The sequence below is a fragment of the Camponotus floridanus genome, unplaced genomic scaffold, assembly GCF_003227725.1.
Source record: "Camponotus floridanus strain SB8 unplaced genomic scaffold, Cflo_v7.5 scaffold208, whole genome shotgun sequence".
Taxonomy (NCBI): Eukaryota; Metazoa; Arthropoda; class Insecta; order Hymenoptera; family Formicidae; genus Camponotus; species Camponotus floridanus.
The window spans coordinates 126,714-143,616 of NW_020229335.1; the positions used below are offsets into that span (position 1 = coordinate 126,714).

The following is a 16,903-nucleotide window of genomic DNA, read 5'->3' on the forward strand; positions in this document are numbered from 1 at the left end:
AAACAGATTCTGCTTCTGATATTAAAGATTCTTAAATAGAGAAAATGTGTTGTTTCACGTCTGCTGATGATGGTCCAAAAAACACGACTTTAAGCAATTATTAAATCGAAAGAAAAAGAATCAACTTGGCTCTCGATTATCCCGTTTCTCCTACCTGTGAATTTTAAAAGTGTTTTTCTGATTTTAAAGAGATGACGAGATAATTTCTGTTTTATAGGACAAATCTTTTTCCGATTTCTTTTAAGAAAAATTTCAGTCTATTCCAGAAGTATAATTTTTAGAAACTTTTCTGAAGAGTATTGGAAATTAGAAAGTGTATTAGAATGATCTTTTAGCATTTACATATGTGTTTATTGATTTTTATACAATATGTCAGTATTTATAAGTTTTGAATATTTAGTATTTTTTGTTCAATACTAATCTTGCGCAAAGCGTAGTCAAAAACAACTGTGTGACTGTGTAAAACATTTTTAAGATATTGAATCTAAAAGAGAGAGAAAGAAAGAGAGAAGAATTTTAAAAAATTAATATTTAATATTTTATTAATTTTCAAGAAATAACAAATTTCAGAAGAATTCTAATTTCAAAATGATATTACTTCTTTCCATTTTCTTCTAATGAGAGAAATTAGGTTCGATATCTCAAAGATATTTTACAGAATATAAAACTAGGCCGAGTTTTTTTTTTTTTAAATACTGACATGTATTATTTATTAAAAATCCCTGAAAAATCAATTTTTCATACTGTTAAAGTGGATTGAGCCTTTAATTCTCTTCTCTTCAATTTCGCAGGAATCTTTTGCGTTTTTTTTTTCTTTCTGATGCCACAGCTACTATGGCTCGGCGTTTGTTATGCGAGGATACATGTTCCCCGCACATCGATGCGTTCGTAGTTAAGTCAAACAATACCAACAGGCCGCGATAATGTAGGTACTCGTCACGCGCCCGGCGAAGTGTGTCGCCGATAGGACCACCGGGCGATCTGCGATAGCACAATGGGTCGCAGTTGCGAGATGTCACCGGCTTCTCAGCTGATTCTTTGCCGCGCGCGCGTAATATCGCTCCAATTTCAGCCTTGAATCGCACACGATAAATATTTCCCGCGATACCAAACACGCTTGAAGACTCGTTCCCGCGTCTAATAATTTTTTCATCGAAAGAGCACTTTGCTCTCGAAGCTCTCTCCCGGCGATCGACCAACCCAAGCCTCGTTTCAGCGACAGATGCGGTCAAATGCGTACTTTGAAACTAGCAGAGCTGGCAGAGAGAGAGAGAGAGGGGACCTCCGTGTCGCAGGACGTTAATTTCGGACACCCGTTACAGGGAGACGAGCCGTCCAAAGGGTGAAAAAACCGTGGCTGCGTGGACCATCTTGGTGACGATGCCCGCGCGCCATCCCTCTCCCCCTCTCCCGGCGATCTCTGCCCTAACAACGCATCCTGTTCGGGGTTTTAAAGATTATTTTTACTTCGGGACAAAAAAGATCTGTCTGGCGACTCGGCGACGTGCACATGTGCCTCGCACCGACGACCACGACGACGGCGACGACGACGACGACGACGACGACGACGACGACCAAGACGGTGACGAGAAGGAGGTCCGATGGTTTCGGCCGCGCTCTCGTTGCCCACGTCCAGTTCTTCGTGGGAGTTTATCGCCTTCTCCCCGTTTCCCGCACCCCCCTTCGTCCATCTCCCTCGACGCCACCGCGAGAGTGGAACGAGGAGGTCCGCAGATGAAAGCAAAATAGTCCCTAAAGCGACCGCGTGGTCCTATCGGTGACTAGAGACGGTCAATGGGTCACTCTGGCACATATCGATATTTTTGAAAATTCTTGACAAAGTTCAGAATAAACTGTTGTCCATTTCAGCGCAATCTTGAAGAAGGATTTTTTTTTTATTGCATAAAATTGTCATTTTATTATTTAAAAGCATCCAGGCCGCCCCTTTCAGAATTTTTTTATTAAATTCATACAATATTTATTTTACACAGGTCTTGGATACATGAGTCTCTAATGATTCACTCTGGTGTAATTTTAAATGACACACTGTCGAAAAATGGCGTTGAAATTAAAAAAAAAATACTGGAAGGGGAAAAAGAAATGCAATCAAAGGCAGAATTAAAAAAAAATAAAATGTGCAAATTCCAACTCGTCTATCCAAGATTTAAACGCATCCTCTTTGTTCTCTCGACAACCGAGAGCTTCGAAAAGAGGCAAATGACCACGCGGTCCATCCGTTCGTGGCTACGCCACTGCGGCATGTGCGTGCTCGGGAAGAGACAGTTACCAAATATAACCGGAGGACGGACCCCTTGCCAAGGGTGTTTAGAAGTTTTGGATCTTCGCAAGGGTTGGCCCGGATTTTTCCCGGAAAGTCCCATCCATCGACACGCACGGGAAATCGGCCACCCTGCGTCTTCACGCATCGTTTTATCGTTTCTCTCTCGTGGCCGCGAGATATTTCTGGAAGGGCCCTCTCGTAACCGGATATCCCCGGACTAGCCGCCAAGCAAATTTTTGACAATCGTCAACGGCGCCGCCGGAAACTCGCGCGAGTTTCGGAGGTCATCGAACCGGCCAACCACTGAAAATCTTGATATGTAATTGAGGTTTTTTTTATGATGTTATTTTTGAAAATGCATAAATATAATATTATTTGAACGACGATGAAAGTATGCTTTCCAAATAACACACACTGTATAATCGTATTTTTCAGAATATCTAAAAAAATATAAAACGTAGATTAAATTCGTTTTATAAAATCTGTTTTGTTTTATTAATCACGAAAATATGCATCAATATTATATTTTTCTCGAAAATGAAGAATTGAGAATTGCACTAATTAATAAATAATTAATGATAATAAATTGAAGTAATTTCGGAGCATTTATGAGGGAGGATTAATATTGTACGAATTTCCAAATTCTTGGGTCGAAAAACCGCGCAATATTTCCTCGAGGTTTTTTGTTTTCTCTGGCAAAGAGTCCGTTTGGCGAGGAACTTTCGAATCGAATATGTATTGGATGCATTGCACATCAATGGTGCCCGTCCGATTTTTCGCGAATGATTAACGTCGCGCAGAATTTCGCATTCCCGCAAATCTCACGGGACACTTTTCCGCGTCTGAGGACGTAGCGGTCGCCATCGATGATTTAACGGTGCACTAAATCAGAACAGCGGGAAACAACGAAATCGGAGGGAGAAGGAAAGAAAAGTCACGAAAAGAGCACAACCTATTTATTATTCCGAGCCAAAAGACGTCAGGACGGATGTAGCTAAACAGATACATATGAAAAATAATAATAGCGCTAAATAAAATTATTAAGAATTTATATAAAACTTGTATCAATTATTCAATTAAACATACAACTTTATTTAGTTATAAAAAATTTAATTTCTTAAAATTTTTAAAAATTATGCATAAATCACTTGGAATTTTAAAAGGAAAATTAATTTAAAAAATAGATGATAAATTTACCTTCATCTTTGATACAGATTTGATAATGCAAATTTTGATTTATCAATCTCAATTAGCATTACGCGTTCAGTCGTTGAATTTTCGCGTTGTTATCATTCGCAAGATCATTTATAATTATCTGCAAAACGCTGATTTCAAAATTTTAATTTAACTTGCAGTGTAATCTGATTTCCGTCACCACAGACGATAAAGTGGGTCAAGCTACATTCTGGAAGTGAACCCCCAGTCTAGTTTCTTCGGAATTAATAAGATCCATGCAATTGCTGTCTATCAATGTGGCCTGATAAAACGAGACAGAATTCTATTTAATCTAAGCTCTATTTCACGTCTCGTGTCTTATGCAATTATTTATACACAAAGACTTGGAACGATATCTGTACCTGATATAATGAATAAGTGAATGAAAGAGAGAGAGAGAGAAAATTTTAGTTGAGAAAATCTTTAATCGCTTCCGGTTAAAAGTAATTTCGTGAAATAATTTAATATAAAATTTTGATTTATTTATTTATATATTATCGATTATCGCTATAATTCATAGTATTCCAAAAAATTAGAAATTCTATTTTATAAATTTATGTGCACTGCTTTTAGTTTAAATGTACACACTCAGTTATTTTTAAAAAAATTATTTTGTTGTATTTTGTTTTCACATAATGTATGTGTGATTTAAATGAAAATTATCTTTTCTAACTATTGTCCATGAGCTTTGTTTTTTAAATGTAATATATATATCTATTTTAATACGATTTTGTAAGATTTTATGATAAATTAAGCAATGAAATGAGATGTTCAATAGCCGTTCATTATCAATATATATCATATCATCTTGCGTTGTTTTTAGATACGAACAGAAAAGCAAAGTGTCTTGAATAAAAATTATTACGATAAAAATTATAATGAAAATATCTGAATGAACCAAGAGGCACATGAAAGAAATGCTGATACATGCATTAATAAAAAAAATAAAGTTTCTGCCGATAGCTTTTCTATCAATGTCCGACCGATTCAGATCCGGGCGCTCCCGTGTATTTCCCATGTCCATTTTTGCATAAAAAAATTCTCACCGTGCCACTTTCGCACGGCCCGGCCTCGGAAAAAAACGTCCCGCGCGCCTCTCTCTCCCCCCCGGGAAGGACGGGGGGAGGGAAAATAACGTACCTACATGCGGCGCATCTAGGTGCGACGTGTTTCTCCCGCTTCGCGACGCACGATGTGCGCGAATGCGGCACCGAATGGGGTGGTAGAAGCCCGCCACCGAGGGTGCTTTTTTTCTCTCGCCTCTCCTAGGGGCCCGTCGAAGACGACGAGGGGGGAAAGGGGGGTCCAGGGCGCTCCGCCGGAACCGCATCAGAACGGAAACACCTTGTGGACGGAGAGAAAAACAGCGGGACGGGGGAGAGGGGGAACGACCCTTACGGTACCCCGAATGGCACGGGATTCCTCTCGGCGGCGGAAGATGTAAAAAAAAAAACCATTTTCTCCGAGTAAAAAAACTGAAATACTGCTAGGTTGTTAGCCCGAGTCCACATGCGCCGAGGAGGAGACGACGACGACGGTGCGATATCGGTCTCCGTGCTGGGCGAGCTGAAAAATTTCGGGAAAGTGCACGGTCGCGCCTTCCCGCTCGTGAGAACGGACCGCAGTTGGCGCTTAAAAAAGGTCTCTATTTCGGGATAACGGCGCCGGATCGTAAGAGAAAGGTGCTTCGCCGATGAATTGCCAGTTTCTTTTTTCTTTTTTTTTTTCCGATCGGATATAAATATCGCAAGGGCGTCGTCGGTTTTAGGAGAACCGACGATTACGTCGAGCAATCAAATATCGTAGTAAATAACGATTTATCAACACGTACATTTCGCTGCGATCGAAAAAAAAAGAGTTTCCTTTCTCTTTGTGTTCCACATCGGTGTTTCGAAAAGCGCTGGTTTATTAATCTAGAATTGGATATAATTTGATTAAGACTATAAAGCATAGAGATTCCCCTTTACTTGCGTCAGTTTTTGTAATTTAAATCGTGTTATGATCAACACTTTTTTAATTGAATACGATTTACGCGCATTGACCGTCCCATTCTTCTTCGGGATAATCATGCCCTCTGGACCACTTTTTAGCCGCAGGCCGCGTCAGCATCATCGAATCGATTCTCGTGGATGTGAATCTCGTCCCACAGAGCTATAGAGCTACTAGCTGAGATCTTAAACTGGGCCTTAAGCCATTACCCCCGGATGATGGGCTCCCTCGATTTTCTCTCTGTTCGTCCATCCGTCCTCTTCCCTCCCAGGTGCATCCTCCGTTTCACGTTGGATAGATCATCTCTCGTCTGCCGTCTCACTGTACGCATCCTTCTTCGTCTTCTCTGGCCTCAACCCCTCCCCGCAGGTCCTGTGCATCTTGGCCGCCCCTTCCGTAGTGGCAGATGGCCAGCCAAGGGGTAAGAAAAAAATCCTAGGGCCCTGAAAAAAGGGAGGAGGTATATAAAAAGCAATCCGTGAAAAAAAAGAGCTGGAATAGCGAGGGGAGAGGAGAGGGGGATGCCGGGGGCGACGCGAACCACGTGTGTTCTTGAAAATTTTCCCGAGTGAGGACCCTGTCCTTCCTCGCCGTCCAACATGGCCGATCGCCCCCTTTGATCGAATTTCGGCCATTCATCGAGATCGATTATACGATCGAGCGGCCATTCTTCTCGTTACCTTGGCGGCTCGATCGCTCTCGATCTCTCGCATTAGCGTCTCCGGTGACGAGCCGCGTCAATTTTCGAAAAATTGACTCCGCACAGCTGTGGGTGATCAGCCTCTCCTTTTTTTCTCTCCTTCGGACGCTCCCGCAAGATTCTATTGCATTTGCATTTGATTTTATGAAGCTCCACGAGTCAAGATCTATCGCAGAGTCACTTCTCGAATTATCAAATTGTATCAAATGCAATTATAAATTAAAAAGGACACATCTCGTAAATTTTATTTTAAATTTGAAGATGCTTTCAACACACATGAATTTATTTTAGTAATTTTTACAAAAATAAAATAAAATAATTTCACATAATAATCATTATAATTTAGTATGCAATTGCAATACGTTTAATTCAAATATATAAGAAATGTTCTTTTTTTTTCTTTAGAAAGATTATTATTATTTAAGATTATTATTAAGATTATTATATTAAGATTATTATTATATATATTATATATATATTAAGATTATATTATTATTATATATATTATTATATATTATTATATTATTATATTATTATATTATTATATTATTATATATATTAAGATTATTATTTATTTTGATAGCAATATATTTTTATAGGTCAAATTTTATAATCAAATATTTAATTTAATTAATAAATGTAACGCGTCGAGAATAAGTTTCGAAAAAATTGCAAGACGATAAGGGAGTCCTTTTTTCTCGTATCTCGCGCGAGAATCTTTTCGCGTAATTGTAAAAGATCTCGCGCGCTATCCTGGATCTCGGATAGATCCCAGGTAGAAAAATCGAAATTCATAAAAAAGAGAGACCGGAGGAAAGTAAACGAGAGAGAAACGTAGCGGGAAGGACGGATAGAGAGGAGATCTCGGCGCTTCTGGACGCAGGCCAGCTGACCAACCGTGGGAAGACGTGATTTGGCTGGCCTCCTTTTTTTTTTTTTTAAAAGGATTCGAGAAAATTACTTTTAAATTGGCGAGCCACCGGAATCCCTAGGATGCACCCGAACAGGTAGATCGGTCAGTCTCGCCCAAGCGTTTCCGGGAGAGCCTTTCAAAGCGCTTGCCGACGATTTTTGACTCCGCCAAACAATCCTGATCGATTAAATCGCTCTCGTCCGCGCATTTAGCGATCGTTTATTTATTTACTTCTTCATTCGTTGTCTATAAAAATCCTCTCCTTGCATCGAAAAGTTCGTGCTACGCAAGCTATTCTTACGTCAATGCTATTTTAAGAAAACGGATACGTTCGTAATAAAAGAGAAGCCGGTGTTAATTTGATCAGAAAATTTGAGAAAACCTTCAAAGATCTTGGAGCGTACGATTTTATGATGATTCTCGAGCGCGCGTCTGTTACTCGTATTTTTTCCTCGTTCCTGTTTTATCGCAATCTTTAGGCTGGATATCGGACACCTCCTTGAAGAAGGGATTTTACGGTATTCGTAAAACACTCGAGGAGAACAAAAAGCTTTCTTGACCGGGACACGAGACCGTCTCTCTCTCTCTCTCTCTCTCTTTTCGAAATAAATATTGTCAAGAATATCGACGACGGACGAAACAACTCTCTCTTCTCTTCTTCGTATTATCTTTCTCCTTCCTTCTCATTACTGTATAGTAAAATATAGTTCTCTCTCTCTTCGTTTTCTCGACTTCTTTCGGAAGGGAGGCTATGCATTTTTCGGGCGTTTAAAAATAGGCGATTCGCTGGCCAGAGGTCAGTAACTCCTTGGGCGCAAGACTGCGCAAAAATAGCCAGGCAAGACGGAAAAAAGAAATAATTTCTTTCTCTCCCCCTCCTCCCCTCCCTCCGAGAAAGCTCTTCTCTCGTCGGCAATTTCAGATATGCGGCGTCGCGTCGCCCAATTTCAAAAAACTCGCTTCTGTTCGGATCGTTTGAGCGAATATCTCATCTTTAATAAAGACTTTTGTTTTTGAATATCGTAAGATTTTTTTTTATTATGATCTAATCAATTTATTCCAAGTAATTATACGTGAGGCGGAAAATTGCTGCGCGTCGCATAAATTTTCTTTCATCCAACGTGCGGCTCTTGCATCACGTTGTACGCTTTAACGGGAATAGATAGATTTCATTTCAAGCGGAAAGATCGCAAACGATTCAACGGCACGCAACGATTTCGAAGGCGTCCAGTTGCATCGCGCGATCCGAACAGAGAGACCCCCGCACGTTAAAAGAGAGAGGGCCCTCTCCTTCGGGCCCTTTCTCCTCGGGCTCCTTTCCCTCGGGCGGATTCTCTTCGGCCTGTTACCTCACGTGGCCCCGGTCGATTGCGAGATTGGTCCGAATCTGCAGCGTCAGTTCTGCCAGATTTTTCACGGTACCGATCCCCTTTGTGGGGGGAGGGTTGCCCGGCTTGTCATATTTGCCTATGATGGACGATTCCGTCCGAGAAAGAGCTCCGCGCGAGGTGACAGGAGGTCCCCGGCCAGGGATGACGAACGCATTTCTCATTCAACGCGCGCCGATTTCGCTGATTCTGATTATGGCCGTTTCCTCGGATCGGCCAGTCCGATTTCTTTCTTTTTTTTTTTCTTCTTCTTTTCCTTGGGACCCGGAACGAAGCGCCGCGAATATCCTGGCTCCTTTCTTGGCTGAAAGGCGAAGCGTAGTCGGCTCCGGATTCGTGGCGTTTCTCGAACACGATCGGACCGCGAGGAGGCCCGCAGCTGGACAGTTACGTCGTGGGTTGAGTAAAAATAGACGCCACTGTCCTAGCGCCCGCTTCTTTCGGCTTCCCCGAAGCTGCAATCGTCGCGACAAACGAAGAAACTTTGGGAAAAAGTATGCATGTCCGAAAATATTCTTTCGCTTTTAAACGGGAAGAGAGACAAATTTATCGAAAAAGAGCTCGAAAATTATAAAGCGCTAAATTATTTACTTATACATTTTATTAAAGATGTATTATTATTCTAAAAAAAATTATTATACTTTTCATAAACAAATATATATTTTTGTACAATCAATAAATCAGAAGAAGATTAGAATTGATTGGCGCTTGTGATTGACAGTTCATCCGCTCTTTTATTTAATCGTAATTGATACCGAGTAGAGAGAAAATTTTAGACAGAAAAAGAATTTATGACTAAGTAAATTGATGGAAAGGCTTCGAGAAGAATAAAATGCTAAATTATTTATTATTAAGATGCCGTGATTCTAAGCTTACGTCATCAACAAGCTCGATTATTATTCTAAAAGAGGATTATTGTATTTTTGGCAAATGAGAAAGAATAGGACACTTCTTTTTATATAATGAATAAATCAGAATATTATAACTGATTGTTGCTTCGTGATTGACAGCTGCTCATCCGTCTGTCCTATAATCGTAATTGACACGGAGTAAAAAAAGAACACCGAGTGGAGATATCGCGTCGATCGAGACACCGATCGGAATTAACATAATCTTATAACCGGCGATAAAACCGAATAACAGTTCTCCATAATTAGAGATAGATCGGCGACAGGAGGAATCGCGCCAACATTCTGAATTAATAATCGTCAACGATATCCTCAGCGAGTCTTTCCCGGTCCTCTTCCTCCCCTCTAATCCCCCGCATCCTAAACACGCGATCTCAATTTAGAATTGAATCCCGGATCCGAATGAGCGACGGGTGAACAAAAAAAAAAGTCCCCCCTACAAATGCTCCCTACACAAATCACGCTCCCCCCACCCGACAAAAAGAGGAGGGAAAAAAATCGAAAGGAACGAGGAGACAATCGGCGATATCCTCGCCAGCGGAAGCGAGACTCGGCGCCCCGGGCTTTCGAAACATTGCGAGCGATTCGAGATCCGGCAAATCGCACGAGATAAATTTCCCGGTGACATCGAATCTTCCCTAATTCCTCCAGTCGCTCCCGCTTAGTCCGAGAAGCTCGGCCATCACAATGTACATCCTACTGGGAAGAATAATATAACGGAAATGAGGGAAGAAGCAGCCATTATGAAATATGCGGTGAAAATGGAAGATTTAAGAAAATTATACGAATTGTATCGTGTACCTTGATTTTTTTCGTGCGCAAGATTTCGTGACAAATTCGATAATGTGCAAAAATGACATTTTTGTTGTCGTAAAAATATTAAGACTTTGTTATATATTTTTTAATATATTTTAATCTTTTGTTCTATTTAAAAAGTAAAATTTTTATGGACAATATTGAAACAAGTAATTAAACAATTTTTGTTCAAGTCACATACATTATATTAAACTTTCCTAAACAAAATAACTTTTATTCGAAACATTTCTATTGTTTAAAAAAATAAAAATCCAAGATCTACAAATATAAGAGAAGAGGGACCCAAAATGGGAATTTCTTTAAAAATGGGAAAGAAAAATATAACAATTAAAAATAAAGAGTAGAAAATTAAAAATCGAGCTAATTTAAGAAAAATAAAATTAAGAAACGTTAAATTAATTAAAAAAAGAAAGAACTGGATGCAGACACTCGAAGCAAACGTACATTGTGCATCGCTCGAGGGACGGAAATTCAGAAAAGCTGGAGACCGAGCCACGTCGGGGCGAACGTTAGGTTCACGATGATGCGACCTCGGTGAACGACTCGCGGCTTAATCGTTTTAGGAGTCGACCGGCAACGCGTTTGCGGATGATCCCACCGGGCGGTCGAATCGGCCAAGGAAAGTACGTGAAGCTTGCGAAATTTTCGTTTACACAGCCGCGTTCGCGGCGGGCGCGCCTCGCCCGTATATCAAAAGTTTAATTGAATTTTCGGCCGTGGCCCCGAACCGGAGAGAAGAGATTAGGATCGTCCGACCCGGCCCGTTTCGCCCTCCTCTCCTCTGGATCAGGTTCGCATCTACCAGACGTATTGTATCCGCACCCCCGGTCGGTCGTCTTGGCCCTATTCCTTATCCGCACCTTTATCTGACCCGCGCGCATCTTTACGCACATGTTATTCTAGCTGCCCGACTTTGTTTTGCGATATTCCATTAGATGACATAATAATTTAACCATGATTAATTTAAATATTCCATTAAATTAAATTAATTAACTTACTTAAAGATTGTTTTACCTGGATAAGATCTCTTTAATTCGATGCAATTTTAAATACGTATTATTGTGTCAAAAAAGCTTCTTTGATTTAAAACGCACACAATCTGCATTATAATCTAAATATTCCATTAAATTAATCAATTTATTATGTAATCATTGATTAAAATAATTTAAATTCTATTAAATGAATTGATTATTTAATCACCGATTAATTTAAAGATCGTTTTACCTCGATAAAATCTCGATGCAGTTTTAAATATCTTTAGAATTTAAATATTATTTAAATATTATTAATATAAATATTGTGTCGGGAAAGCTTCTTTGACTTAAAACACACAATCTTTAATTTAAATCTTCCATTAAATTAATCAATTTACTTCAATAAGGTATATTTGAGCTTTTTACTGGTTGGATGCATAGTTTTAAATATCTAGAATTTAAATATCGCCGCGTTGTGTGTCTCTCGGAAAAGCTTCTTTGAAAAAACAATTCGAAACATTATCCGCACTTTATTGATGAGAGTTTTCGCGCAAAGACATATTTGTGCAATCTTCCTCCTACCTTCACGTCGGCGATTTGCATAATTATACGTTTTAATGTACTCTCTGGTCATGAGGGTCAGATCGAATTTATCTCATTGGCCCTCACCTGTCCCATACGATGCGGGTTGCCTCGTCGGGGCAACTGACCACCTGTACAGTCGTGGCAGCAAGAAAAAAAAGGAGGACACCAGATCGATTTGGAGAACGACCTGCGTCGTAATAGTAGCCATTCTGAACGAAAGGTAACAATTCGTAAAGTCTTTGACGCCCGAAAAAGGATTGTCAAAGATTGTTTTTCACGATCCTAAAAATTAGATAAAATTAAATAAAATTAAATAAAATTAAATAAAATTAAATAAAATTTGTCGACATAAAAATTCTCAAATAATATTAAATACTGGCAGCAACTAATTTCTCGAGATTAATTCCTTAATATTCTTATACAACGATAACAATAATTTTTCGACGAAAATTCGATTATTTAAAATGTTTTTCGAAGGAGAAGAAATCAATAAATAAAATTCCCTCATTTTTCTCGTTTGCACGGCCTTTTCCGGGATACAATTATCTGCAACCTTTCCGTCGTAAATTTAAGTACCTAAGCCAAACGGAGGATATAATTGAGCGCAGGATTTTTTAACGAGCTTTCTTTGACATCGAGAAACGCATTCCACGTTCTCGTCGCTTCATTCAACGGCGACCATCGACCAGGTCGAAGCACCCGCGCGAGACAATAGAAAAGCCATAACTTTCTCCGCCGTGGCTCGTACAACCTATATCCTGTCCCCGGAACGTCGTTGCAGACGCGCCCAAAAAGTTCGCGCCGCCTTCTCGTGCGACCTGTACCACGGCGGTTATGACGCACGTCGACGATACCACGGGACATGGAGAGCATTGGCAAATCGTCGAGCAAGGTCGAGAAGTTCGGCACACCGTTATACACACGATCTAATCAGAAAATTGAATCATCCGTCGCCGGTCCCTCTATTTTTGCCCCCCCTGCTCCGATTCTTTCTTCTCCTTTTTTTTATTTTCTTCAGCGATGAAGAGAGAGAGGCAAAATCCGCATCCTCGCCTCTCTTTCTTTCTTTTCTTTTGTTGCTTCTCCTTTTTTTTTCGATCTCGGACTGTACGACCCGCATAGTTGTGACGCGCGAGAAGGAGAGGTCGAATGGGTCCTCGCGCGTGAATGTGTGTCTGCGTCTGGAAAGGCTGTACAATGGGGACACATGTCAAAACAATTGGCACACAGGTGTATCGAATTTACCGATGGAAGAGACGTCCATGTCGAAAAGAATCGTGGAGTTGCGTCACGACGTCCCGGTCCGCTCTGTCAATGAATTTCCGTCGACCAGCGACGAATCATCGAACCGGGGACTATTAAGGACGCGTATTTGCATTCGACGAATGTTCCTTTTATCAACGGTGAATTACCGTTCGCGACTGTTGCCTCTTTTCCGCTCGAGAGCGTTCTCGAAAAATAATTTTTGTCTCCTCGCGTACGCGTACATGTAAATCTCTCATTACTCTTCACACCTGTATGAAATTAACTGGAAGTAACATATTTGTATATAAGTAGATGTGTAAATAGGAAAAAACAAAGTGTTTTATTAAAACAGGTTTTCGTCTAAAAAAAAAAACAAGTCTCATTTATTTCAAACTTTGTTTTTTTTTTTAGATATTTAATATTTTTATAATATAATTATTAGATTGTAAGTTGATTTTTTTATTTTTTTAGATGATATGAATCACTACTATTTTAAATATTATTATTTTTAATTCTCTTACTTAAATAAATTCTCCAAAGCTGAACTTAAATAAATTGTCTTTATTATAGATATAAAAATATTGATAATAATTTTTGAAAAGATATTTTAATCACTATTTTAATATAATAAAATAACTGAAATTCTTATATTTTTAATTTACTTTTCTTCGAAAATAATTGGAATGGATTAATGAGATTTTTATGATTAAAATATATCATATATATATTGACAATATAATTTTTAGATAGTTTTTCGAATTAAAAACATATAAGAATTTTAATTTTTCATTACAATTAATAAAAAATATAAAAAAATATACAATATTACATTTTTAAAAAATAATCAGAAAACGTCAATTTATTAAAGGAAAAGTGATTTTCTTACACTCTCTATGACTGTCAATCATACCTTTTTAAATTGCGTGTATTAAACTTTTCGTTTTCTACGTCATTGATGATAAAATTGAATTAAGTTCACAACGGAACTTGACTTTTAATCAAATTCGCGTACCCTCGAGCTCGTCGAAAATAGTAGTTACGTCACTCGAGTGAGAAAACTCGCGGCTCTTGGAGAAACTGAATGAAACATGATTCGCGGGTGTCGCCTCATCCCGCTCGCTTCTAACAGCCGATCGTTTTGTGCATCATCGCCAATGAAAGTTACGATTATTGTCGACGTCGTCTCGGCGAGCAGAGAGAGAAAGAGAAAGAGAGAGACGAAAGCGCGGGCTTTTCCTCGCTGAAAAGACACCGCGGAGAGCGAGTGAGAGGCGGATCGAGGGAGAGTGTGACACGTCGAGAGGGACGTAGGAGTAAAGCCGACGATGAGCAAGACCGAGAGAAAGAAGAGGGTGAACGGGACGAGGAGGAATTCCTGAGTCTGTCTGCGAACGAGTGGGAGAGAGACGGAGAGACGGACGGACGGACGGGCCCACGAACGGAGAAGGTTGCACACGTATAACGCGTACGCACACACACACACCTGCGCGCGTGTGTATGCGTATAAATAAGCGGCCGGGCGCACCGACAGGGTGGGCGAGGAGGAAGGCGAGGGAACGAGGGGAAGGAGGAGGGGGGGGGACAAAAATGACAATCATCGTCATTTTAATAATATGCAAAGGCATAGTCGACTTCCACGCCGGGCAAGTGCGGCCACAATGGCGTTATATAATGACAAAGACACGTCGGGGTCGGCTGGGTGCCTTTCGCTCGACAAAAGGCGCGGCGTTAGGGTCATCCTACCGGACCGGAGCATGTTTTGTCCGGCGCGGACAAATGTCACCGATAATGTTCTTCCTCCGGAGCCTGCGGCCGTAAAAGTCAAAATAACAGTTCGCGCCGAAAATATCGTCGTCAAACCGAGCCATCCGAGGGGGAGAGGGAGGGGGGAGAGAGATCGCTGTTGCTAGCCTCTAGTTTTAGATGTCTACGGAACTTGGAGCTCTCGAAGAATGACTCAATTAGAGAAAACGATGCCTCCTTTTCATTTTCTCGAAATGAAATATCCCTCACGTTTTACCTACATCTTTGGCGTAGAATAGCAATTAAAAAAAAAACAGAGATGGATGGATTCTTTAATTTTTATGCTTCGTAGATTTATATTTTTCGCAAATTTTTATTTTAATATATTTCTTGCGTATTTTTATCTTAAATTGTATCTTATTTTATTTTATTTTGTTTTATTTTAACTTTCTCTCTCTCTCTCTTTCTCTCTCTTCATTTCTATATTATATGATAAACACGTAAATTTTTTCATTATTTTAAATTATTTATTTATATTCTTAATTATTATATTTTAATTTATTATATTTTTTATTTTAATTTATTTCTTGTGTACCTTTATTGAATTTTATTGCATTATTACGATCGACATATTAGACGAACCAAATAATAATAATAATAATCTTGCTCGGCTATTCTTTAGCCTATTCGACTTTAAATACAAGAGAGTGAAATTTAAATGCGAAAATTTCCGTTATTTTATCGTACAGTCATGATTGCGCAATATTTACATATTTTATACAATCGTTAGAGCGACTCGATCTCTTTTTTTGACAGCAATAAAGTCATGATATGACAGTGGTACCGAAAATATCGTGACATGACGCGCAATGCCGACAAGCTTGGCATTTGTTTCTCGCGGCACGCCTATAGAAATTTAAATTCCAAATAAATTTTAATCGCGAAAGTTCAATTTTTTTCCATCTACTTTGTACCTTTCGAAAGGAGAAAAAAGATTGATATATGTGTTCATTCGTGTATTCTTCATTCATATGAATTCAGATGAAAGGAAATTAAATTTCCAATCTGCGTCATGGATGGAATCTGATATATGTATGAAGGTAATCTCTGAAATCTCCAAAAGTTTCGAACAATAACATTTTTTGCTGTCGAAAGAAAAGTTCAATAGACAAAGTTACGGAGATATTTTATATCGTTCTATTTTTATATCGTTTTGTCTTTTGAATAGAATTTATTTCTCTTTCTCATAAAATATTCCAGCACAAAACATTGTAACAATATTGCGGCAATGTTATAACAATATTAATAATATTGTTGCAATATTCTGTGTTGTATAGAATGATATTAAATATTTAATAATTAAGTACAATAGTAGGTATTAATAAATAATTAATAAGTACATTTATTGTGAATTTCCATCATATAATATTTATCCCAAAATAAAGATCTCTAAAGGAAAAATAATCAAAAATCTTTATTATTTGTCTAGTAATAATTTTCTTTCTTCAACATTTTTTTTTTTAACACATAGCATCATCTGCGACGTCGCGAAGAATGAACACAAAGCATTACGCGAATTGAAGCGACGTTACGAAACAGTTGGTGTCGGATGCATGTTGCGCGTATGATGGCGAAGGAGTTCGTTTATGCTAATAATGTTTTTTTTTACGCGGACGCGATTGACGCGATGAATCGAATGATCTCGCGCGTATGCAAATGGGACTGGTGTCGTCTCACTCGATCCGCAACACGTCCGACAAATTCGTCTTAGTCGGTGCCGTGCCCGTTACGAAAATCCCTTTGTCATCGTGAAAAAGGGCACACCGCTCACTTTTCGTTTCCGGTAACGCATAGCCTTTTGTGGTATTTTATGCAATTTTATATTTTTCGTAGATTTATTTTTCCATTTCAACATGCATCTTTATTTTAACATTTAATTTTACTACATTACTTTAATTATCTTTCCTTCCCTCGTTCCTTTCTCTTTGTTTTATTTTATGAAGCATGCAGGTTTTATTATTTATATATTTATTTATATTTTTAATATAATTTTATTTTATTTTATATTATTTATATTTTTCATTTCAATATATTTTTTTCATTCCTGTATTTTATAAGAGCGTATAATTATTTTATTTTATATATT

The 16,903-nt window shown here is 38.9% G+C and overlaps 1 protein-coding gene across 1 annotated transcript in view; it reads right to left on the reverse strand.

The window, feature by feature from the left end:
* LOC105255272 (B-cell lymphoma/leukemia 11A) overlaps positions 1 to 5,762 on the reverse strand; it is a 48,437-nt gene extending 42,675 nt beyond the window's left edge. The window contains exon 1 of the mRNA XM_025408392.1: positions 5,695 to 5,762. Coding sequence (XP_025264177.1) covers positions 5,695 to 5,737 — 43 coding nt within the window. The 5' untranslated portion in view covers positions 5,738 to 5,762. The remainder of the gene's footprint in view (positions 1 to 5,694) is intronic.
* Between the last annotated feature and the right edge of the window lie 11,141 nt (positions 5,763 to 16,903).